At 35.2% G+C, this 24278-nt stretch overlaps 2 protein-coding genes across 2 annotated transcripts; both read left to right on the top strand.

The window, feature by feature from the left end:
* The first annotated feature begins 13675 nt into the window (after positions 1–13675).
* LOC105786319 (putative pentatricopeptide repeat-containing protein At5g37570) lies at positions 13676–16198 on the top strand. Its single transcript, XM_052635287.1, has one exon. The coding sequence runs from the start codon at positions 13973–13975 to the stop codon at positions 15608–15610; it is 1638 nt and encodes a 545-aa protein (XP_052491247.1). The 5' UTR covers positions 13676–13972; the 3' UTR covers positions 15611–16198.
* Positions 16199–18745: 2547 nt separating this feature from the next.
* LOC105786318 (short chain aldehyde dehydrogenase 1) lies at positions 18746–19969 on the top strand. The gene is made up of 2 exons (XM_012612695.2): positions 18746–18948; positions 19024–19969. Exons 1-2 carry the CDS (start codon positions 18911–18913, stop codon positions 19823–19825), a joined length of 840 nt encoding a protein of 279 aa, XP_012468149.1. The 5' UTR covers positions 18746–18910; the 3' UTR covers positions 19826–19969.
* Positions 19970–24278: the final 4309 nt, after the last annotated feature.

The raw sequence follows: 24278 nt of genomic DNA, 5'->3' as shown, positions 1-24278 counted from the left end.
CCTTTTAAGTGGGAGTGAGAAACTAGTCCTTCGTGAGGTTTTCACCTCCGTCCAGGATAGTGGATTGCTTTCGGGATACATCCGTACCTATGTCTTCGTGAGGTTTTCATCTCCGTGCAACCATAGGGAAATGTATTCCCCTAAACTGAACTTGGTCCATATGAGCTTATAATGGGTGAGGATCGAGGAATCTGCTGGTTCAAGTACCCTTTCTTTAAAACCAAACCACATGTAGAAGACCTTAGGAGCCCACCCTAGGTAGAACCACTTCAAACCCCTAGTGGTCACCCGAATAGGTACTCTATTTTTCTTGTTTGCTTTTGCTTTTGCTTTGTACTAACCCATTTCATTTTGTTTTGGTTATGATTACATTGCATTTTCATCTTAGAAAAAAGGTGTTGATTCAAGTTTGATTACTAAATTAGAGAGCCTGTCATGGAAACCGAATTTCTTAATAAAGTGGAAGATAATATGGCTGCCCGAATGTATTCCAAGAAACATAACAAAAGAAGGGTGATGGAAGAGTACATGACTGTCCTTCGTGGCCCGAAGATTCAAGCTAATTATCTGAGAGTCTTTGACATTTCGACTTCCTTAAAAAAGCTGATGAGCATTACGAGGATGGACAGACGATGGATCGTAACCAGGATCAAGCAAGAAGGAGCTAGTAGTGGCATCCATTGGAAATTTACGAGATTTATCTTAAACATCCGGACAAAGGGAAAGATCGATGTTGTTTCTTGGAGTATGAGGGCGAAGTCGTACATGCATCCGTTTTATGTAAAGAAATTTGGTTTCTAGTAAAGTTTTCTAAATGGAATTGAATTAGAGTCAACGTCTTTTTTGCATTCATTTCACGCATTTGCATTATATGACATTGTATGCATTAAAATTTACCAAAAGAGTCTAATTGAGTAAAATTATTTCAGAGTTAATCAGGAAAACCAACGCCCTCACGGTACCCGAACAGAAGCTAAAGGAATGGACCAAAGGTTGGAGAGATACAGATGCAAGAGCAATTGACTAAATTTCAACAAGACATGAAGGATCAGATGCTAGAGGTCCAAAGAAATCTTATGAGCCAGTTAACCCAATTATTGGATAGAAGGTTAGAAAAAGGAAAAAACACAGCGGTCCACTTTGGGGATGATGAAGACCCTGTTTATTTTCCAGGCTTTACCCCAACAAACATCCAGGCACAACCAAATACATATCCATAAAGGGTAACTGTTAGCATCCGACCATAATACCAGACTAGTACCTCGACACCGGTGATTTTCTCAACAGGATCAGGATCCAATCTAAGGAGCAATCTAGCTAAGCCTGTTGCCCCTGATGATCCAAAACAAGCGAAGGTAGAATACCCAGATACTGTAAAGGCCTCAAAGAATAAGAGGAATAATGGGGATAATGCGGGCAAGTATAACAAGGGCTACTCAAAACCAATCATTGTGGGTCAGTCAAAGACAAAAACCACTAGCCATCAGGGCCCTTTAAGACGAGAATCTTATACGAATATGGATATAGAAAGGCCTCAGTTCACGCCTATACCGATGTCATATAGAGAGCTATATCAAAGCTCATTTGACGCACATGTGGTATCTCCTTTCTACCTAAAACCTATGCAGCCCACGTACCCCAAATGGTACGACGCGAATGCCCAATGCGAGTACCACGCGGGAATCATAGGGCACTCGATTGAGAACTGCACCGCTTTCAAAAAGATGGTCGAAAAACTCATCAAAATGGGTATTGTGAAATTCAGTGATCCATCCAGTGTAAAAAATCTGTTACCCAACCATTCTGACAAAGAGGTAAACGCGATTAGGGGTGTGCAAAATTCGGGTAAAACTGAAAAAATTTGGTTAACCGACCGGATTCGGTTAATCGGTCGGTTAAACGAATTTTTTCGGTCGGGGTCGGTTAATTATTTTTTAATTTTTCGGTTAACGGTTAATTCGATTTGAAACCTGTCGGTTAACTGAAAAATTAATAAATAAAATTATAATATATAAATAGACCCACTATTCACCTAAACCCAATCCAAACCCAAGTATTCAACCCAACCCAATTACCCAATCTAACCCAATCATAAAAATTACAAATAATTTAATAAATAAAAATAAAATTCTAAAACTAAGACTAAAATTAAAGTATAAAAGTCTAAAAATAATTTAATTATGTATGATTCAATTAGGTTAATTCGGTTAATTCGGGTAACTCGGGTAATTCGGTTAATTCAAGTAATTCGGTTAATTCAGGTAATTCGGTTAATTCTGTTAATTTTTAACCAAAAATAAAAAACATATAATTTTTGATTAATTCGGTTACCAAATTAACCGAAAAATTTTGATTCGATTAACGGTTAAAAATTTTGAAAGGTCGGTTAATTATGTTAATGTTATTTTGGGTCGGTTAACCGGTTGGTTAACCAAATGAACACCCTTAAACGCGATAATCGAGAAGGCAAGGAGGAGAATCAAGACAGATGTAGCAGAAGTGAAAACCCCGCTGAGGGAGGTTTGGAAAAATATGGTAGAAAAAGGATTAATCACATAGGGTTTAGGGGAGAAACTCGGAGAAGCGATGAGCTACTGTGAGTTCCACGCTAAAGGGGGCCATCAAATCCAAGAGTGCGCTGAATTCAAAGTTTTGGTGCAGAGCCTACTGGATAATAAGGAGTTTGAATTCCTTGAAGAGACTAAAGGCCCAGAAGGAAGGTTGGGGAATTTGAATGTTAACGTCGTATCCGAAGAAGGGGCCAGGGAAAAAAATTATCAAGCACTGGTCCTTACATACTTGGGAGTGTTTTGAACAATGGGACTGTGGAAGAGATCCTTATGCTTTTTAGACCTAATTCTGAGTAATGTCTAAAACACGCTTATTGCTCTAAGCCTAAGAGCAATAAGAATCCTTTTGTGAGATAGGCTTATGTTCAATATCTTTATTTCAATAAAATGTATTTTTGTTTTTCACTTCGAGCAAATATTCTTGTATTGTTTCCATTTCATTCATAATCATACTATACAGACAAATATTCTTAGATTCTTTTATTCTTTAGATATACTTTTGTCCCTATAACATGTCTCTAGATGTCAATGATATAAGCAACATTGCTATTGACTCAGAACCTCCTTTTAAACAAGATATGTGTCCAGAGGAACCTTAGGACTTTGAAGACAACCGAGACTGTAGCTTATCTCCTGATTTGTTAAGGACTGGAGAACAAGATCCTATCTAACAAAGAATCAATGGAAGTCATGACCTTTCTCTATGTGGGGCACAGATGTCATTAGGTCGATCTCACCTATGGTTTTTGACGGTTATCAATTCATCTTTATGGTCATCGATTACCTCACTATGTGGGCAGAAGCTGCTTCATATGCCGATGTCACAAAGTTGATGGTCAGCAAACTCTTGAAAAAGAAATCATTTGTTGGTATGGAATGTCAAAAGGATCATATCAAACAATGCATTAAATTTGAACAACCGCACGACATCAGAATTTTGCAGTCTGTTTAAGATTAACACCATATCGCCCCAAGATGAATGGCGCGGTGGAAAAAAAAAGAAAAAAGAAAATAAAAAAAGAGACCTACTGGGGCAATGCCTTTTGCTTTGGATTATTATGGTTTTGCTCATTAAAGTCGAGATTCTTTATCTTTGAGTCTTTTAGATCCGATCCCGATTAAAGAGAAATGTTCAAAGTTATCCGTAATGGTCAAATATACCAAAAATAAAATATGCGAGCTCACCAAAGACAGTTCGCCCTAGAAAATTCCATGAGGGGGACCTGGTATCGAAAAATATCCTCTCCTTTACAAAAGACTTCAGAATGAAGTGGATGTCAAACTGGGAAGAACCTTACGAGGAAGGGCTTATCTGGAAAAGTGTTGATTTTGACTGAAAAGGGTAACAAGGACCTATCTGTCCTATGAGTTCAGATTCAATCAAAGAATATTTCAAAAAAAAAGGAAAAAAAGAAAAAAGAAAAAAGAAAAGAAAAATAAAAAAAGAAAAAAAAGAAAAGAAAAAGGAGAGGCCAAGGTGAAAACCCGCAAAGGGCACCTTAAGACTAAAGTGGTTTTGAATTGAAAACACACGAAAAGGGCAATTCAAATTTTTGATCGAAGGTAGGGCATACGGTAGTCTTGTCCTCTCCAAATTAATAAGAATGAGAGATGCTACATCTTGGGGCATCAACAAAGTATTCTAGCACTTCTAAACACATATCAAGTTTAAAAGGGTCATCAAGAAGTTTAGGGCAGAGAAGCTTATGCTACGATATCTGGGGCACCTATTTCCACTTTATTCATTTTTTGTATTTTTGAAAAAATAAGCCATATTGATTAATTTATTCTCATTTTGTATTCTAGCAAAATTTGCTATCTTGATTGATTCATTCATTTCGAGCTTTGCTCTCAACAAAATTTCATCTTGTTCATTTTGATAATCTTTTTCAAGCATTTTTTATTCAAATAACGATTACTGGACTGATAATATTCAAGCAAAAGAAGTTTTTCATATTACTCTAGAAGCTTCTAAATAGTACGAGGACCTGAAACAGGGCTATTATTTAGAACTAACCAAACTTAGGGGTTGGAAGCATTTGAGAAAGAATAATCTAAATTGTGACTAATTCTTTGGTTTTTCTGTTGAAGATACCAGTTGAACAAGTAGGCATCAGTGATTAAAACCTTGATGAATAAAGAGGAATGACAACTCAAACATTAAAAATGGATCATTCTCGAAAAATGACATTTTGCATTCATGCAAATATCATACATAGACATCTAGTTAGGAACATTTGGGTCATTTTAATTATGACATCCTAAACACTAGGTACAAATAGGTCCATGCAATGGATTCTACAGGTCATGGTCCCTAGAGAGCAGATCGGTAAAACCACAGATCCTATTTTCCTGGCTTTGTAGTGGAACAGATTAAAGTTGAATGTAGCGAATCTTGTTTCCATAGCATTGTAGTGGAATAAATTAAAGTTGAAGTAGAGTGGATTAAAGCTGAAGGCAACGAATCCTACATCTTTAGCGGTGCAGTGGAACAAGTTGAAGCTACAATAGTGAATCTTGCTTCCCCGACATTGCAGTTAAATAGATCGGAGAAGACAGCGAATCTTATCTTTCCAAGGTAGTAGAGAAGCAAATTTAAGCCACTAGTCCTATCTCTCTGAGCAGTAGTGGAGTAGGTTGAAGATTGCAGATCTTGTATCCCTAAGCAGTAGTGGAACAGATCAAAGCAGCTGAAAGCAGTGAATCTTATCTCCCCGGCGTTAAGACTGAAGACAGCGAGTCTTCTTTTCCCTGGCATTGTAGCGGAGCAGATTAAAGCTAAAGGCAGCGAATCTTATCTCCCTGGCGTTAAGACTGAAGACAGCGAGTCTTCTTTTCCCTAGCGTTGTAGCGGAACAGATTAAAGCTGAAGGCAGCGAATCTTCTCTCCCTGACATTAAGACTGTAGATAACGGATCTTATCATATCAAACCTTATCTCCCTGAAGTCACAGTGGAGTAGGTTGAAACAACAAGTCTTATCTCCGTAACGTTGTAGTGGAGCAGACTAAAACAACAAATATCGTCCCCTTTGAAGTTGCGACAGAGTAGATTGAAGCTACAAGTCGTACCTCTTTCTGAAGTTGCAGTGGAGTGGATCGAAGCAACAAGACACAATGGACTGAAATGAAGAGAGAAGGCACGCAAAGAAGTCAAGATTCGACAAGACCAGGCAAAATTGACCTTTCAAAACTCTTTGCTTCATTCTCGTTACACAACAACGAGCAAAGAGGGGCAACTGTAACAGGTCAATTTTGACCTGGGTCTAAAGACCCAAAACCAATAAAAATAAGTCCATTACAATACCAGCCTAAACCACATGGCCCAAATCAAAACCCAAAGACCCAGGGCCCGACATGCCCAAAACCTTATTGATTTCGGTAAGGCAGAAACCCTAGTGCCCTAATGCGCCATTGCTGCCCATGTGCCTCCGTAGCGCACTCGTCGCCCAAGGTAGCGTCCATTTGCACCAAAACGGCAAGTTGACTTTGCCACAGACCTGCAAACAAAGCCAAAAGGGAGACAAACACATGAACGGCAATAGAAATAATAGCACGAAAGCAAAAGCAAAAAGAACAGTGATAGCAATGTAATCGTGGCTATAAAAGCCACGAAAAAGTCATGTTTTTTTTTTACACGGAGAAAATCGAATAGAAAAAGAACAAAAATCAATACAAAGCCCGAAAGGTTTACATTTACCGCTATTTTAAATATTCGCTTCATTTTTTTATCTACAGTTATTTTGTTTTTATTATATTTACATATATAAAAGTAAAACAAAAAGGAAGAGGGAGTCATAAACGAACTTGTATTTGGGTCTTCAACATCGTGGACGACCAAGGAAGTCATCTTCGAGGATAGGCGATCGAAAACCGAAAGGTTTCTTGAGCTTTTAGGGCATTTTTGTTAATGTGTCGGGGTTTTTGAACTCAGATTTGGGTTTAGGGGTTTGAAAGGATTGAACGGAGATTTTAGCCTTTTTCGGCCACCGCATACGGTAGCGCCGTCGCCGGCGGCCTGCAGTCGAGATGATGACCAGTGACCGAAAGATGACCGGACCCTGGACCGAACTTAGGGGGTAAGGGGAGAGTTTTGGAGAGTTTTCTTTTTTCTTTTTAAGTAAGAGGTTAAAATGAATTTTTTTGGAAATTTTAGGGTTTTTATAGGATACCAAAACAGTACCGTTTTGGGGTGGTCTCAGATGCCCAAAACGGCGTCTTTTTGACCTAACTCGATCCAGCCGACCCGACCCGCTAGCAGGATCTGCGTGTTTTTGTGGAAGGGTCTATTTCGCATTCAGCCCTTCCACTTTTTAATTATTTTGCAATCAAGTTTCCTTTAGTTTTTTTTAGTTTGGCCCTGGAATTTCTTTCAGATTTCAATTCGATCCACCTTAAAGCTGTGCGTTTTGGAGGGACAGGATTATTGCCCATTTGGTCCATCTTTGTTTTTCGCGCATTCAATGTGGTCCTCCCCTTTTATTTATTTTCGAATCTGCCCCATTTTTTTCATTTTTATTTCAATTTAGTCCATGTTTTTTAGCTATTTTATTATTTAATTAAGTATTTTAATGTTATTATCATTATTATATGATACCATTAATCTTGTGTTATTATTATTTATTCATTTATACCTTTTAAATTTCAAATTTTGTTATATATATATATATTCATGCATACATTTTAAAATATATACATATACGTACATATTTCTTAATTTTTATAAATATATATATACACATACTTTTATATATTTTCTATGCTTCATAATTTTATATACATACTTATATATTTTTACATTTTAAAATATGCATATTTTTTACATATATATCTATATTTATTTCTTTTATTCACATACATATATTTTTCTTATATGTATGTTGACACAATTTTTTTGATAAACCGGGGTCGACTTGGTTTTTTTGAAAATAAAACGAAAATGGGAGTCGCCACCAATCTTTTTTTTGATGAGGTGTGATTGGGTCACCTTGTAAAACAATTGTTTTTAATAAACGGTTTAGATTTATTAAAACAATGCTTTTGGTCTGCGAAATTTAGAAAAACAGGTTCGGGAGTCGGTTACGTACAAGGAAGAATTAGCACCCTCGTAACACCCAAAAATTGGTACCTAGTTGATTACTTAATGTCTTAGTGTCGAAAATTGAAAACTTTGAAGAGATTTAAAATACGATCCTTTATTGAAATGTTGAAAATTTTCGGGAAAAGGGCATATTTCACGTTATTCGAGAAAGAGAATTATATCCAGTAAGTTGAGACACAATGTCCTGAATTCCCAATGCGCGAATGAATGCCAAAAATTTACTTATTTAAAAAGATATTAATTATCTCGGGTATAGAAAAGGGATCATGCCCAGTAAGTTAGGACACAAACTTTTCTTAATTCCCGAGATCGTTTAAAACTTGAAAAAAGATGATCATGCCCAGTAAGTTAGGACACGATCTTCTCTTAATTCCCGAGATCGTTTAAAACTTGAGTTTGAAAGGATTCGTGTATTTAAATTTATTGTGAAAATCGAGACCCAGTAAGTTAGGGTACGACCTTCTCGAATCTAAATACGAGATTTTGCTTATTCAAAAATCGTAATTTATGTATTGAAACAAATTAATCTAATACGAAACAGTAGAAATGAAACACGAGGTTAATATGCGTACAAAGCAATATTGAATGCGATAGTAAAAATTAATACGAGCAACAACAATAAAAATGAATGGATAAAAAGGACGAATTAATAACATGCGAATAACAAATATGTGAATAAATTAGATTGAAATATTCTTTTAAAAAAATAAAGACATAAATAAAAGAGATTAACAAAGTTATAAAAATATAAAGTATATATATGTGTGTGAATTGTAAAATATACTAAAAATATGTATATACAAATTATAAAATATAAAAACTATGTATGTAAAAGAGGGGTATATTTTAAAATATAAAGAATATGTATAAATATGTGTATATATATATATTTATGAAAATAAAATAGGATACATGTAAGTATGTATATATATATAAATTTAAAATATGTATATAAATATATACATGTATATAAGTTATAATATATATATGAAAAATGTAAGCGTGTACATGTATGTAAATATTAAACATGTATATATGTATATATATAGCACAATTTGAAGTAAAAAATGAAAATAAAATAAAAAACAAATAATATAAGCAATTATATAATAATAATATAATAAGATACATATATTTAAAATATACATAGTAACTATAAATAAAATCTGATGATAATAACAATAAAATTAATAATAATAATAATAATAATAATAATAATAATAATAATAATAATAATGATGATGATGATAATAATTTATTATTTTTAATAATAAAATAACCAAAATACAAACAAATGGCTAAATTGAATTAAAAAATAAAATTTGGGGTCAAATCGTAAATAAATAGAAAGAGGAAGGACCACATTGAATGCACGAATAACATAGAGGGACTGGAAGGGGAATTTTCCCTTCTCCTCCAAAACGCACAGCTTCAAGGGACCAAATTGTAAAGCAAAATAATTAATGTGTCAATTTAAAAAAACAAAAGGCTCTTGATTGTAAAATTATTTAAGGCGGAAGGACTATTCGCGCAAATAGACCATTAATAAAAAACACGCGGATCCCCTGAAGTGGGTTGGGTCAGCGTGTGGGTTAGTCCAAAACGACGCCGTTTTGGCGCCTAAACCTTTGGCCCAAAACGGCGCCGTTTAGTGAGGCTATATAAATAAAAAGGTTTCAGAAAAAAACTCATTCTTCCCCCACTTTTTTAAAAAAAAATTCAGAAAACCTCTCATGCCCTCTCCCCTGTTTAGAAATCGGCCAACTTCTGACGAGGGCTCCGGCAATCGGCCGCCGCATCGGCAGCTAGTCGCCGGCGCCGGCACCATTGTATGCGGTGGCCGGAAAAAATTTAAACCTTCGGTCTGATTCCTTTAAAGCCCTTAAACCTAATTATACCCCAAAAATCTCTAAAATATTGACAAAAAGACCCCGAATCTCAAGAAATCTTTCGGTTTCCGATCACCTATCATCGGAGGTGGCTCCCTCGGTCGTCCTCGGTTGTACAGGCTCGAAGATCCGGTCAGTTTTTCTTTTTTCTTTGTTTATTTACTTTAGTATGCCAATAATAAACAAATATATATATAAACAGTAGACTAGCAAAAATAAAAACTAAAATATCAACCTTGAACTGATCTCTTTTTTGTATTCGATTCTCCGAAAAATGTATCTATTACATTAATTTGTTTGGCTTTTATAGCCGTATTACATTGTTCTTGTGTTACTGGCTTTTTCTGTTTCTTTCTCTTCCTTTTTCTTTCTCTTCATCTTGTTTTGCAGGGCTAGGCAAGGTCAACGGAGGTGACCTTGCCATTTTGGTGCAAGAGACCAGAGGACAGACGCAGACCTCGGGACGAGGCACCTCAGGTGACCCGAAAGGGGCCAACGGCACAAGAGGAGGGGAGGGAACCCTAAGGTTTCTGAAAAAAAATTTAGTTTTGGGCTCCATTGGGCCGTTTATGATTTTTCTGATTTGGATCATATTGGGCTTTATAAATATTTTTGTTATTTTGGGTTTTATTTATTTATGCTTGGGCATGGGCAAAATAGGGCCTGTACAATGTACAAATATATATTTATATTTTATAATTTTTATCTATTCTCTTTGTTGTTATAATTGCTTCACTTGGTGTTTATTTATTCATTTATTTATATGTCCATTATCATTTTAAAAAAGAAACATTTTAGTTTTATTTGTCTATTTACTTGTTATTTTATATGTAATCGATTTGTCCTTTTTCTTTATTTATTATTTTCTGTTGTGATTGCTTGTGTTTATTTATGTTCACATTGTCGTATTCATTATTGTCATTTATTAATGCGACATTTATTCATATATCAAATTTAATATTACATCAATTTTTACCCAAATTTGTAAAAAAAAAATTGAAAATAAAGGTAATACTCGGTATTTGGGATCTTCGAGAGGATTGGACATTAACGTATTGGGTTCCAATTTTCTTCGTTGAATCTAAATAATCGAGAATACTCTTTAATCAAAAAACATAAATAAAAAGTTCTTTACCGGGAGTTCGATACGTTGTGTCCTAATGCATTGGATATGACATGTTGTTTTCTCAAGATGAGGATTTTTCTAAAAAATAATAAAGGCAATATTCAATGTTTGGAATTTTGAGAAATCGCGCCCTAACGTATTGGACTACAATTTCTTCATCTGACTTAAACAATTGAATATCCTTTTGAATTTTATTGCATGATTTTTTTTAAGGACTAGCTCATTTTTGAGAATGTGAAATATCATGCCCTAACTCATTGGGTATGACATTTTCTCTCTCCGAAATGAGAGGGTCTTAACATATAATTTGATTCATACAAGTTTTTAATACAAGGAACGTATTTTGAATCTCTTCAAAGTTTCCAATTCTCGACACTAAGACATTAATTAATCAACTAGGTACCAATTTTGGGCGTTACGAGGGTGATAATCCTTCCTCGTACGTAACTGACTCCCAAACCCGTTTTTCTAAATTTCGTGGACAAAAATCGTTGTTCTAATAAAATTAAATTGTTTATTAAAAACAACCACTTTTCAAGGTGCCCCGACCACACATTATCAAAAAGGATTGGTGGCGACTCCCGTGTTCGTTTTCGTTTTCAAAATCCAAGTCGACCCCATTTCACAAAAAAAAGGTGTCAACACAAATCAAATAAAAAAAATAAGAAATTTGTGGTTTTAATTTTTTAAAAGTTAAATTACATTTAAAATCACTAAATTATTAGTAAGTTTATATTTTGATCACTCGTTTTTAAAAAATTACAAAATAATAATTGAATTGTTTAAAATTTTTTATTTAAGTCATTGGTTTGTTAAGTTTTTTATTAAAAAAATTCGATTAACAAGCTCCAAGACGATTCGATGATCAGTCCAGTAAATCGATACAATGGATCAGTAATCACATATTCATCTTTTTAAACTTTTATTTTTATTATTAATAAAAGACGCTAATCACGATCAAATAGGCTAGCAACAGTGGAACCTTGATTGTCCCTTAACAAAATACACAAAATGCAAAAAGCTAGGTGTAGCGACCTAAAAATTTTTGCACGGGCGCTAGTCGAAGTGATTATTAAAAATTTGAAAATAGAGTCTCGATTTTATTTAAAAAAGGGAGTCGCCACCGATTCTTTTTCTTTAGGTGTGATCGGACACCTACAAAATTCTCTTTTTAGAAGAAAAATTATTTTTAAAATTTTCTAAAAAAGAAAGAGTCAATTTTAGGTCCACATCAAAATCCAAAGAAAATTAGGGTTCGGGAGTCAATTACGCACGAGGAAGGTATTAGCACCCTCGTGACGCCCAAAATTGTTATCTCATTAAGCGTGTGTTGTCTTAATTTTTAAAAATACGAGTTCAATTTAATATTTGGTCGTGATCCAATTTTTTATTAAAAAAACGAGAATTTTGATAAATTACATATTATCATATACATTTTAAAAACGAAATTTTAATAATCACAAATAACCAGAAAAATAAACATTTAATTTTAAAACTTGAAAATTTTTGAATTTTTTGATTTTTTAAAAGGGCGTCTCGTATTTAACACGAACCGATGATATTCACCCAATATAGCGATGAAATCAATTGCTTAATGTCAAATCGATTCGTTGCCTTATTTATTGAAATTATTTAAAGTTAAAATTATAAAATGTAATAAACAAAATAATATTTAAAAAAGGCCATGAAAATGCTAATTTAATTAAAATGAGATAATAGTTAAATATAGGGACTAAATAAATAAAATATAAAAAAAAAGAACAGGAGTTTATCGAAAACCCAAAGTTATGGGTTTGACCGAATCGGGATACACAACTCGAGCTTTTTGTTTTCTTTTCTTTTTTCTTTTTTTTCTGCAGTTGGCTACTGGCTGTTGCTGGCCTACTTGCTATTGGGCTGGGTGCTTCTGAGCCTGCTGCTGGGCACTAGGCTGAGGCCTGCTGCTGAGCAATGGGCTGGCCGGTTGGGCTGGGTCAGGCTTGTGCTTCTGGGCCTGCTATTATTTTTTTCTTCTCTTCTTTTTGTTGGGCCGCCTGCTGTTGGGCTGCGCGGTGTGGGCCTGCTGTGCTGCCTAGCTGCTGTTGGGTGCTGCTGGGTGGTCAGGTCGGGTTGCGGGTCGGTTTGCTGGGTTGTTGGGTCGGCCTGCTTTTATTTTTTTCTGCTGGGCTACTGTTTTGGGCCTGCTGGGCCTGTTGCAGGCCTGTTATTGGTGGCCTGCTGGGTTGGCCCGGGTCGGGCTGCGCGGGTCGGGTCGACTCGACTGTTATATTTATATTTATATTTTTTTCTTTTATTTTTCTTTTTTTCTTCTTTTTCCTTCCTTGTACTTTCTTTTTTTTTCCTTAATTTTTCTTAGAAGTCTAGCTCTAAACTCACGCAGCCGTCTCCCCCCGGTGGTGCGACGGTCACCAGCGACCCCCCTTTTTCCCTTTCCTCCTTTCTTTCTCTTCTCTCCTTCTCTCCCATCTTTCTCTTCTATTTGAGGAGAAAGTTAAAAGAAAAAAAGTTTTGGGGTTTGAGGAAATTAAAATTTTGGAGGAAAAGCAAAAGGATTTGAGGGGATTGGAGGGAAGGGAAGGAAAGAGTTTGATATTTAATTTATTCGAATTATTCGAGTTATTTGAATTTAAAAATTTAATTTAATTTAAACTAGAAATTCTAAAAAAAATTCAAGTTGATCTGATTAACTCAATTAATTCGATTTGAATGATTGAAAATTTAATTTTTTTTTCAATTTTTTTGAATCGAATCAAAGTTTACTTACCCTTACAACTAAGTGGTATTGTTGTTACCCAATAATGTCATTTAAGGGCATGAATTTGAACCTGGCCGAATGCTAAACATTTCCTTAGTGGTGAGATATTATTCAAACTCTGTGAACTCCTTTGGGCCTCCTCAGAGTCGAGAGATAAAACCGAAGCTAAAACTGATGGTTAATACCTCAGACACAATACCTCAATTTAAAGGTCTTATCAATTAGTGGACGGATAACATTTTAAAACTTTCTCCTAAAAGAGAGTCGACTCCTGTCACCAAATACCGATTCATATTTTATGGTTCTAATCTCTCAATTGCGTCTTATGATCATAATGACAAAGGTTCATACTTCAAAACATGGAGAGACAAGTCTTGGGTTTTCTATTTTGCAAAATACACATTAACTCTTCGTCCGGATAGGAAAAACAAAGACCTAAAAGAAAAGGCGCAAAGCCGCACTCTTTCGATCGAATTCGAGGAAAGGGAAAGAAAGCTTTGCCACACGCTAATGAGTAAACCCTGTTCCCTCCCATGCCAATTTCTCTCCATCACTTCCCCCATACTCTTCCTTCTCTCCCAACCCTTCTCAGGTCTTGCAAATCCCAAAACCAGCTTCACCAAATCCACGCCCACATAATTAAGAAGGGCCTGCACCAAGATCAATATCTCATCAGCCATTGTATTTCCCTTTCCACTTCCCTTTCTCTCTCCACTTCCATTTTCAATAGCTTTCTCCAGCCCAGCACTTTCCTTTGGAACTGTCTTCTCAATGGGTACTCTAAAAATTCCTCTTTTTTTCAAACTTTGTCGCTTTTTATCCGTATGAAGAGTGAAGGTGGGCTTCCTGATAAGTACACCTACCCTTTGGTGATCAAAGCTTGTTCGAGTGAGGTTAAGGCATGGGAAGGGAAAATGCTTCATGGGTTAGCTTTAAAAAGTGGATGCGAAAAAGATGTTTTTGTTGGGACAAGTTTGGTTGGTTTTTATGCGAAAATTAAGGAAATATTGAATGCGAAGAAAGTGTTTGATGAAATGTCTGAGCGAAATGTTGTGTCTTGGACGGCTTTGGTTGTTGGGCATATTAATGTTGGTGATATTGTGGAAGCTAAGAGAGTGTTTGATTTGATGCCGGAGAGGAATGTGGCTACATGGAATGCTTTGATGGGGTGGTGGGTCAAAACAGGGGATTTAGTGACTGCTCGGAAAGTGTTTGATGAGATGCCTGAAAGAAATGTGATTTCTTATACGATGATGATTGATGGATATGCAAAGGCTGGCGATATGGCATCAGCAATGTTTTTGTTTGAGCAGGCTCCGGAGAGAGATATCTTTGTGTGGTCAGCAATGATTTCGGGATATGAACAAAATGGTCAACCTAATGAGGCTGTCAAGATGTTTATTAGAATGTCAGAAATGGATGTTAAACCGGATAAATATATTCTGGTTAGCTTGATGTCTGCTTGTTCTCAGGTGGGTAGTTTGGAATTGGCTATGTGGGTTGATGGTTATCTAAGCCGAAGTGATATTGATGTTAGCCAAGCACACGTTTTGGCAGCTCTTATTGATATGAATGCAAAGTGTGGAAACATGGCTAGAGCAGCTAAGTTGTTTGAGGAGATGCCAAAACGGGATTTGGTTTCATATTGCTCAATGATACAAGGATTGGCTATCCATGGCCAAGAGGCTCAAGCTATTGAGCTTTTCAACAGGATGATAAGTGAAGGGCTGGTTCCAGATGAAGTAGCCTTCACTATTATTCTGAATGCTTGTAGCGGTGCTGGCCTTGTTGAGGAAGGTTGGCATTATTTTGAAATCATGAAAAACGAATACTCCATGGTTCCTACGCCGGATCATTATGCTTGCATGGTTGATCTTTTAAGTCGAACAGGACGGCTAAAAGCAGCCTACGATCTTATAAAATCTATGCCTGTGGAACCTCATGCTGGTGCTTGGGGTGCTCTCCTTGGGGCCTGTAAATTGCATTGTGATGTTGAGTTAGGGGAGTTGACTGCTGCTAGGCTGCATGAGCTGGAGCCACTGAATGCTGCTAATTATGTGCTGTTGTCCAACATATACGCGGCTGCAGAGCAATGGGTGAATGTTTCTCGTTTGAGGAATAAAATGAAGGAGCGGGGTCTAAGAAAAGTACCTGGTTGCAGTTGGATTTAATTCATTAAGTGAATTTGTTATTGGCTATGCCCCCTCTGTTCCTAAACTACAAATTGTCATGCAATTTGACACACCCTAAGGGCAATTTTGGTTCCCAAAGGTTTAATTGTTGGATTGAGTTTGAAGAACTTGACCAATACTCCCATGGTTCAAAGGAATTGAACAAGGGTGAAGCATTTAGCATTGTTACACCTCTCAAGCCTTCTTAGGGCTGGAAAATGACTGCAAATTATAGAAAATTTCACTTGAGACTAAGGGTCAATTTTGTATGTTCCATCTAGTTTCAAGTATTAATTCATTTCTCTCTTGAGTGATGCTGACAACAAATACTAGATGTGGTTTTGGCAAAGTAGAACTACAGAATCAATAAAGGTTCTAGGTATATAGATTTTGAATAGGAAAACTTATTCTAAGTCATTATCTTGTAACTTCCATAGGCCTATACTTACTCTCTCTCTTTGGTAGAACTCGTACACCTACAGCAAATCATTACTCACAGATCTTTGCGACTTAAACTCACAACATGACCTGTGATATATGAGATGAACACCTATGGGCAATAGGCTAAATGTTGGGATTCCTCTTTAATTTTTTTTTTCAGTTGCGTTAAATCATTTTTTGAGTCTTGAGCTTGGTAATTTTTTTATATTGGGGTTTGAATTTGATAATTACGTCTAAATTGGAGTCTGAAATTTTTTTCTCCAAGTTAGCCTTTGAAATTGACAATTATTTTTTTTATTGGGGTTAGAATTGTTTTTTTGTCCACGTTAATTTTTGAAAGCCTTAGAGTTCAGGCCTAAATGTGAAAATTATTGTAAAATTCGGGGTCTAACTTAAAAAAAGAGCTCAGGCCCTAGAGAAAGATATCAAGTTCAGAACCCTTTCCACTTTCATAGGGTTTTAGGGGTGTAAAGTGGTGGGTTTATGAAACCATGAATGAAATCATGCTGTGGAATGCTCTGATTTTGGGTCATTAGTGACTCATGGGTTTTCTGCAGGAGGGGGTTTTCACTTTTCATACGAGGCCCCTTTGGCAGGCTTCTCTCTTTTTTTCTTTTTTTTTTTGTTGGTTAAAGCAGCAGGCCTCTCCTTTGAATCACACACAAACATATATATATATACATTTGAATATCTTTTTCTTTTGTACTTTTCAACGTCAGTATTCTCTTTGTTGCTGCCACATTTTTTTTCTTTGACCCTATATGCATCATGCATGATGTTTGTTGTTGAATACTTGAGTTTTGAAAAGTTGAAAGTTTGATATTTTTTATCAGTCAAAATCGTTGCAATATAAGTATATATATTTTAATTTATTAAATAATATATTTTTACGTCATTTAAAGTAACCTTTCTCAAAATAATAAGAATGATTAAAACATGTCAATTATTTTAGGAATTTAAGTATTATATAATAAAAGACAAAATCATTATTACAATATTTGTATAATACTGAAAGAATATATATTTCACGAATGTTCGTTTCACACGGTCAACATGGTTTTATTTTAATAATATTTCATTGATAATACTATCAACTTAAGATGAGTGAAATGTTGCTTGTGACGAATTTTGTGATTGGTGTCAATCTTGTTGGTTCGAATACCGGCATCGGTCGCGCTACAAAGAAAGTAAGATGGCAACCTAACTTGTTACCAGATATTGATTATCCAACGGTGGATGAGAATGGGAGGAAGATACCGGAGGCTATTATGGCCGAGGTGTCCTACAAAAACACCCGGATAGGATTTTCTACCACCTCTGATTCATCTCGGAAGGTGGAGGATTTTGAGCTCCAAAAGGGTGATGTGACGACGAAGATGGTTGATCGATTACCTTCTTTAAAAGGGTTCATAAATATATTGAAAGGAAAATGACAAGGACAATCATCGTCAATCTTTTGGGACGAAAGATTGCTTTCAATGCTTTGTTGAACGAGGTCACAATGTTATGGAATTCCAAACATCCTTTTCAACTTATGGATTTGGAAAACGATTATTATCTTGCTCGTTTTAATGATGAAGAGGATCATAATAATGTTTTGACCAATGGCCCATGGGTGATTTTTTGACAATACTTGATTGTTCGTCCATGGTCACCTACATTCTCGACTTCCCAGAATGAGGTTGACACTCAAGTTGTTTGGGTAAGGCTACCTGGACTACCAGAAGGCTATTATTCAAACTATATCTTGAGAGCTATTGGTCAAGCAATTGGACCAGTGTTAAAGAAAATACATATAGTGCTAAAAGGGGACGATTTGCTCGAATGACTGTTTGTGTTGATCTTAGGAAACCTCCGTTATCAAAAGTTAGAATTGATGGGCGAGTGTAATGAATTGAGTATAAATCTCTACCCCAATGTTTGCTTTCGATGTGGTCTTCATGGGCATAGCTTTGATTCGTGTCCAAAGAATCGACCCTCACCGCCAATGAACGATATTGCTCATAGTTCATTGATTTTGGAGATTCACGATCTCCAGCGGAGGGTGGAAGATCAGAACTATGGGCTTTGGATGCTAGTTAAACGCTGACAATGACGGAAAGGGCGAAGAATGGGGGAAAAGGTGAACAATATTCAACACGATAATGGTGGAGGATCTCGTTTTAATGTTCTCAACGAGAATTAATGAGGGATTGAAATGGAAGAAGTTGCTTATAATAAGGAGATGAACTTTTGGAATGACACAGTTAAGGAGAAACCTACAAAGCAAAGAAGGGTTAAAAATGATAAGCATTCCAAAATTGTTAATTTTCCAAAAAAGAAAGGAAATGAATATTTGTCTCTAGTGGGCTTAAAACGAGCCTTAGGGTTTTAAAGCCTATAAAATTCTCTAATGGGCCTTTCTTTGAATGTGGACCAAAATATTTTGATAATGGATGAAAAATGGGCGAAAAGAGAGTGTCTGATGGAGATAACCTTTTTAGCATTCAACATGTTCAGGTCAAAGGCTCGTTGGATATACAATCAATGATTATCACCGCAAAGAAAAACAAAACACTGATTAAACTGTTACCTAAACCTTCGGCACAATCATCGTGTCAAAACAACAACACGCAATGCAATTGACCCACTTTTACATAATATAGATTATTCAAACATCTCCGGCAAAAGAATAAGATTATTCAAAGGCTGCGTAGCCTTGTTGACAATATCACATGCGAGGAAGTGTATAAGCTTTGAATAAATCAACTTTTATAGTAATCCAACTTGCCTTTGTTTATTATATCTACCTTCAATAAAAACCAGAGTGGAATTTAAGCTTCATTAGCAAGCACTTAATAAACTCTTCATTTAGCAAAAATGAGTACCAGTTCTTCGGCTGTTTCAACCCAAAAAAGGTAACCAAAAAAACCCAGATTTGTTCATATGTATATATACATTTTTCATCAATTAACCCTTTGTTTCCATTACAGGCTTGAAGGGAAGGTTGCATTGATAACTGGAGGTGCTGGTGGCATAGGTGAGGCTACAGCAAGGTTATTTGTTCAACATGGTGCTAAGGTTGTCATTGCAGACATTCAAGATGATTTAGGACAAGCTATTTCTCAAGAACTTGGAGAAGAAAACATCTCATATGTTCATTGCGATGTTACATTAGACTCTGATGTCGGAAACGCCGTTGATTTCGCCGTTTCGAAGCATGGGAAGCTTGATATAATGTTCAACAATGCCGGTATATCCAGTCCCGATAAGCATATAGTTACTTCAAACGATGAGAGATTCAAAAGGGTTCTTGATATCAATATCTTTGGAGGGTATTTGGGTTCTAAACATGCTGCTAGGGTGATGATACCGGCGAAGAAAGGGTGCATTCTGTTTACAACAAGCGTATGGTCAGTGATCGGTAGTGCCGATGTTGGGCATGCGTATGTGACATCGAAGCACGCGTTGGTGGGGTTGGCTAAGAATCTAGGGGTGGAGTTGGGGCAATATGGGATAAGAGTAAACTGTATTTCGCCGCACGGTGTGGCGACTCCGATGGTAACGAGACCGTTCGGTAACTTGGAGAAGGAGAAAGTGGAGGAACTGATAGCCATGGGGTCGAACTTGAAAGGGGTGGTGCTGGAACCAGAAGATGTGGCTCAAGCGGCTTTGTATTTGGCAAGTGATGATGCTAAGTACGTAAGTGGACTCAATATGATCATCGATGGAGGCTATAGTACCACCAATCCTTCCCTGTCCAATGTTATCAAGAGCCTGTCATCCAAAGTTTGATTGATTCTTTGTTTTCCTTTTTTGAATCATTAAATTGGCATTTTTCTTTTTTCTTTTTAATTATTTCATGTTTTCATATGATTTCTTAACTTATTGTAATTCACTTGTGGTAGATTAATGTAAACATCATAATTATCTTCCTTATATCCTTAACCTTACTTATTTTAACAAAAAGCAAAATGACTTAATTGCCCCACCATAGTAAAAATCTATTGCTTTGTTGTCCTATAATTGAAAGCATCAAAATTATTGCACGAAAAAATAATGAAGGCATCCATATTTAAATTATGCATCCTCAATGTGGAACAACTTTAATAGTAAATTGTACAGGGTTTTTAATTATTTCATTTTTTAAATTTCTTAATATATCTTATATTTACATAAATTATCATAATAATTATAAATTTAATGGAAAATGTAAAAAATGTGAAAACGGTTAAAATTTTCCTTTTAGATAAAAAATTCTAATATTTATGATTTAAAAAATTATAAACATGTGTTAACTTAATTTAATGCCAAATGTAAAAAGTTATAATATAAAGAAAGTTGAAAATTTCCTTTTTTAGATAATTATGTATATACATTATGATTTATACTAAAATAAATCAAACTAAATTATTATTTAATATTATAAATATTGGTAATAAATAATAGAACCACACATTCTTTTTAGATTATCTATTTGTCAACAATTCTAGACATCCACGTACGATTATTCAATAGTCTCATTTAAGTACAATCATTTAAATAAAAGTCAAATTTATTAAAGGATAAGGTGTACTATGTACTATGTACCTAATAATTTTTAAAACATTAATCTTATTAAAGGTTTTATTATATCTGTTTTTATACAATATTTAGAATTATTTATAGTCATTTCCTAGTCCTTGAAAGAAAGATAATGCGTTTTAGTGTACTCAAATTTACATATTCTTGCACTAACAACAATATTAATACCAAACAAATTAAGACTCAATCAACTAAACTAATATATTTTTGCATGTTGTGCACGTATGAGAACTATGTATAAAGAAAATATCGATGGCAAAGAAATGAAACGTTCACAGAAAAGGAAAAAAAATTGAAAGTTAAGTTTTTCTTTATTTAGAGATATATATACGATGAGTCTGTGGTGGCTAAGAGGTGAAAAGAAAAATTGTGTTTATTATTGAAACCCGATATTTGCCTATATTTGCCTTGTTGGAAGCATAATAGAGAAATAATAGATGAAACAATAATTTTATTACACACAAATGTTATACAATACAAATACAACTTTTTCTTTTCTCTCTATAGTAGCTACTGCTAAAACTTCCATGTCGTCAAGCTTATCTATTTATCATGGATAATGATTAAAACTCATGCTTAGTCAACCTAGTCAAAGATAAGGTTGCTACCTCAATCAATTCAATCTTTGTTGACTTTAAGAATTCGGTTTGACTTCTAACACTCCCCTCAAATCAAGCTTTTCATTCCAAGCATTTTTTTGAGTTTGTGGAGTACGTCTGCTTTCAATGGCTTTTTAAAAATATTTGCCAATTGATCTTCCGTTTTGCAGTAAATTAACTCTACATTTTTATTTTGAATTGCTCTTGAATAAAACGATACTTTGTATTGATATGCTTGTTTCGACTATGAGACACTAGATTCTTTACAAGAAATATTGTGGACTTGTTGTCAACATAAATTGTGATTGGACCTTTTTATATAATAGATAATTCACCCAAAATATTCTTCAACCAAATTGCTTGACATGTGCATGTTGCAACAAGCATGTATTCTGCTTCACATGTTGAGAGGGCTACTGTTTGTTGCTTTTTCGATGACCATGAAAATGCCGCGGAGCCAAATTGGAATAAATATTCAGATGTGCTTTTGCGATCATCCAAGTCACCACCATAATCACTATATGAATAACCAACCAATTTTGAACTTTGTGAGTGTGTATAAAATAAACCATGATCTATCGTACCTTTAACATATCTTAAAATTCTCTTTGCTGCAATCAGATGATCTTTTTCTGGCTTCTCCATGTATTTGCTAACTATTGGTCGCGTGATAGTCAAGTACCTTAAACTTCCAACAATACTTTTAAACAACGTTGGATTTACCGGCTCTCTACATGAATCAATACTTAATTTCATGCCTGGTTCTGTTGGCATGGCTATGGGCTTGCAATCTTACATTCTGAATTTTCTTAAAATCTTTTATGCATGCTTCTTTTGAGACATAAATATTCCATCTTTCATTTGTTTCATTTCGACTCTAAGAAAGTATGATATTTCACCAATATTTTTCATTTCAAATTCTTTAGTCATAACTTTCTTAAAGTCATTGAACATACTTGGATTGTTTTCCGTGAAAATCATATCATCCACGTATAAGCACACGGTCATAATGTCACCAATTCCATTTTTCTTCGTATATAAGGCATGCTTATATGGGCTTTTCATGAACCCGTTCTTCTAAAAGTATTCATCTATTCTTGTGTTCCATGCTCTCGGGGCTTGCTTTAGTACGTACAAATCTTTCTTCAAGCGATAGACTTTGTCTTTCTATCTTTGTTTGCTATATCCAAGTGGTTCTTTGATATAGACTTCTTCTTCTAGGTAGCCATTAAGGAATGGTCACGTTCATCTGATTAATCTGTTGTTTATTTTGTGCTGCAATTGCATTGAGAAGCCTTATAGTGTCAATTCTGGCGACTGGAGCTAATACTTCATCATAGTCCACTTCATGTCTTTGCTTGTAGCCTTTTAAAACTAGTCTTGCTTTGTATTTATCCACTTTTCCTTCTTTGTTGGTCTTTTTTCTGGTACACCTATTTGACTCCAATTGGACTATGTCTTTCTACTAGACTTATTAGCTCCCATGTGTCATTTCTTCTTATTGTTGCAATGTCTCCATTCATTACCTTTGTAACATCCCGATTTTGGGCCTAGTCAGAACAGTGGTTTCGGGACCACAAATTCAATGAGGAAAAATTTATTTTTCTTATATTTTTATGGTCTACAATTTCACGGAAAGATTTCATGAAAATTTCATTCAAAAATTTTGACGTTTGGGCACTCAATTTAGTCAAAAGGACTAAATTGTAAAAAGTGCAAAAGTTGAGTTATACATGTTAGAGGTATCCAATTGTTATGAAACTTTAAATTGGAGGTCCTTATATGGTAATTAGACCATTGGTTAAGTTGGTAGACAAAAATGAATATGAGATAAGTGAAATAGGAAAATTTTAAGTTGGGGACAATTTGGTAATTTAGTAATAAAAAGAATTAAAAAGGGAAAAAGATGGCAAAATGTGCTCATCTTCTCCATGATGAACGAAAATAGCAAGGGGGAAGCCATGGTTAGGGTTTTCAAGCTTCCAAGCTCCATAGTAAGTGATCCCAAGCCCCGTTTTTAATGTTCTTTACGTTTTTGGAATCCCGGTAACTTAATTTAGCTTATTTTAGCAATAAATTAACCTAGGGTTCATATTTGGAAAAATAACCATAGGTGAAATGTGTTTATTTTGATGTTTTATGGTATAATATAAAGCTTTAAATTATGTTAAACAACTTTTGCTAAGCTATTTTAAGTGAAAACGAGTAAAACGACATAATCGGTAAAAATACCTAATGTTCATAAGTACATGTTAGAGTGGTAATTTAATGTTTCCATAGAAGGGAAAAATGTTCATCATGTCATAAAACATAAGAATATGAGATGAAGTTTAATTTCCGAGCCTTGGGGCAAAAAATGTAATTATGTAAAAGTTTAGGGGCAAAATCGTAACTTTTCCAAAGTTAGAGTCGAGGGCTGTTTTGATAAATGTGAGTATTAGATAATTTAAATTTTCTATTTTAGATCAAGAAGAATGAAACTCGAGGTTAGACAAAGGGAAGAATAAAGTTGAACACTAAGTTGGTGAATTGGGCTATATTTGGTATCGAGGTAAGTTTACTGTAAATAAATACAATATTTAAATAATTATTATTAATGCTGCTATTTTCCAGAAATTATGTATTTATTTTATAAAATTATTTAATGTTGACTCAAGTATGAGATGATAGAGAAATAGTGTTAAAAAGTCCCGTTGAAACATAAGGAAGGTATTGGATACGAATGTCATGACATTTGGGTAAAGAGGTCCCATGTAAAACCATGTCTGGGACATGGAATTGGCATCCTTGAGATCATGAGAGGTCCCATGTAAAACCATGTCTGGGACATGGCGTTGGCACCAAGATGAGAGGTCTCATGTAAGACCATGTGTGGGACATGGCATTGGCACCGAGATGAGAGGTCCCATGTAAGACCATGTCTGGGACATGAAATTGGCACCGAGATGAGAGGTCCCCCATAAGACCATGTCTGGGACATGGCATGGACACCAATATGAGAACATCCCATGTAAGACCATGTCTGGGACATGGCTTTGACATGTTATTATCAGAAAAGACCCAAG

The sequence above is a fragment of the Gossypium raimondii genome, chromosome 1 (genome assembly GCF_025698545.1).
Source record: "Gossypium raimondii isolate GPD5lz chromosome 1, ASM2569854v1, whole genome shotgun sequence".
In the NCBI taxonomy this organism is placed as follows: domain Eukaryota; kingdom Viridiplantae; phylum Streptophyta; class Magnoliopsida; order Malvales; family Malvaceae; genus Gossypium; species Gossypium raimondii.
The sequence above is the reverse complement of the archived record's forward strand: the minus strand, read 5'-3'. Positions and strand labels throughout refer to the sequence as shown.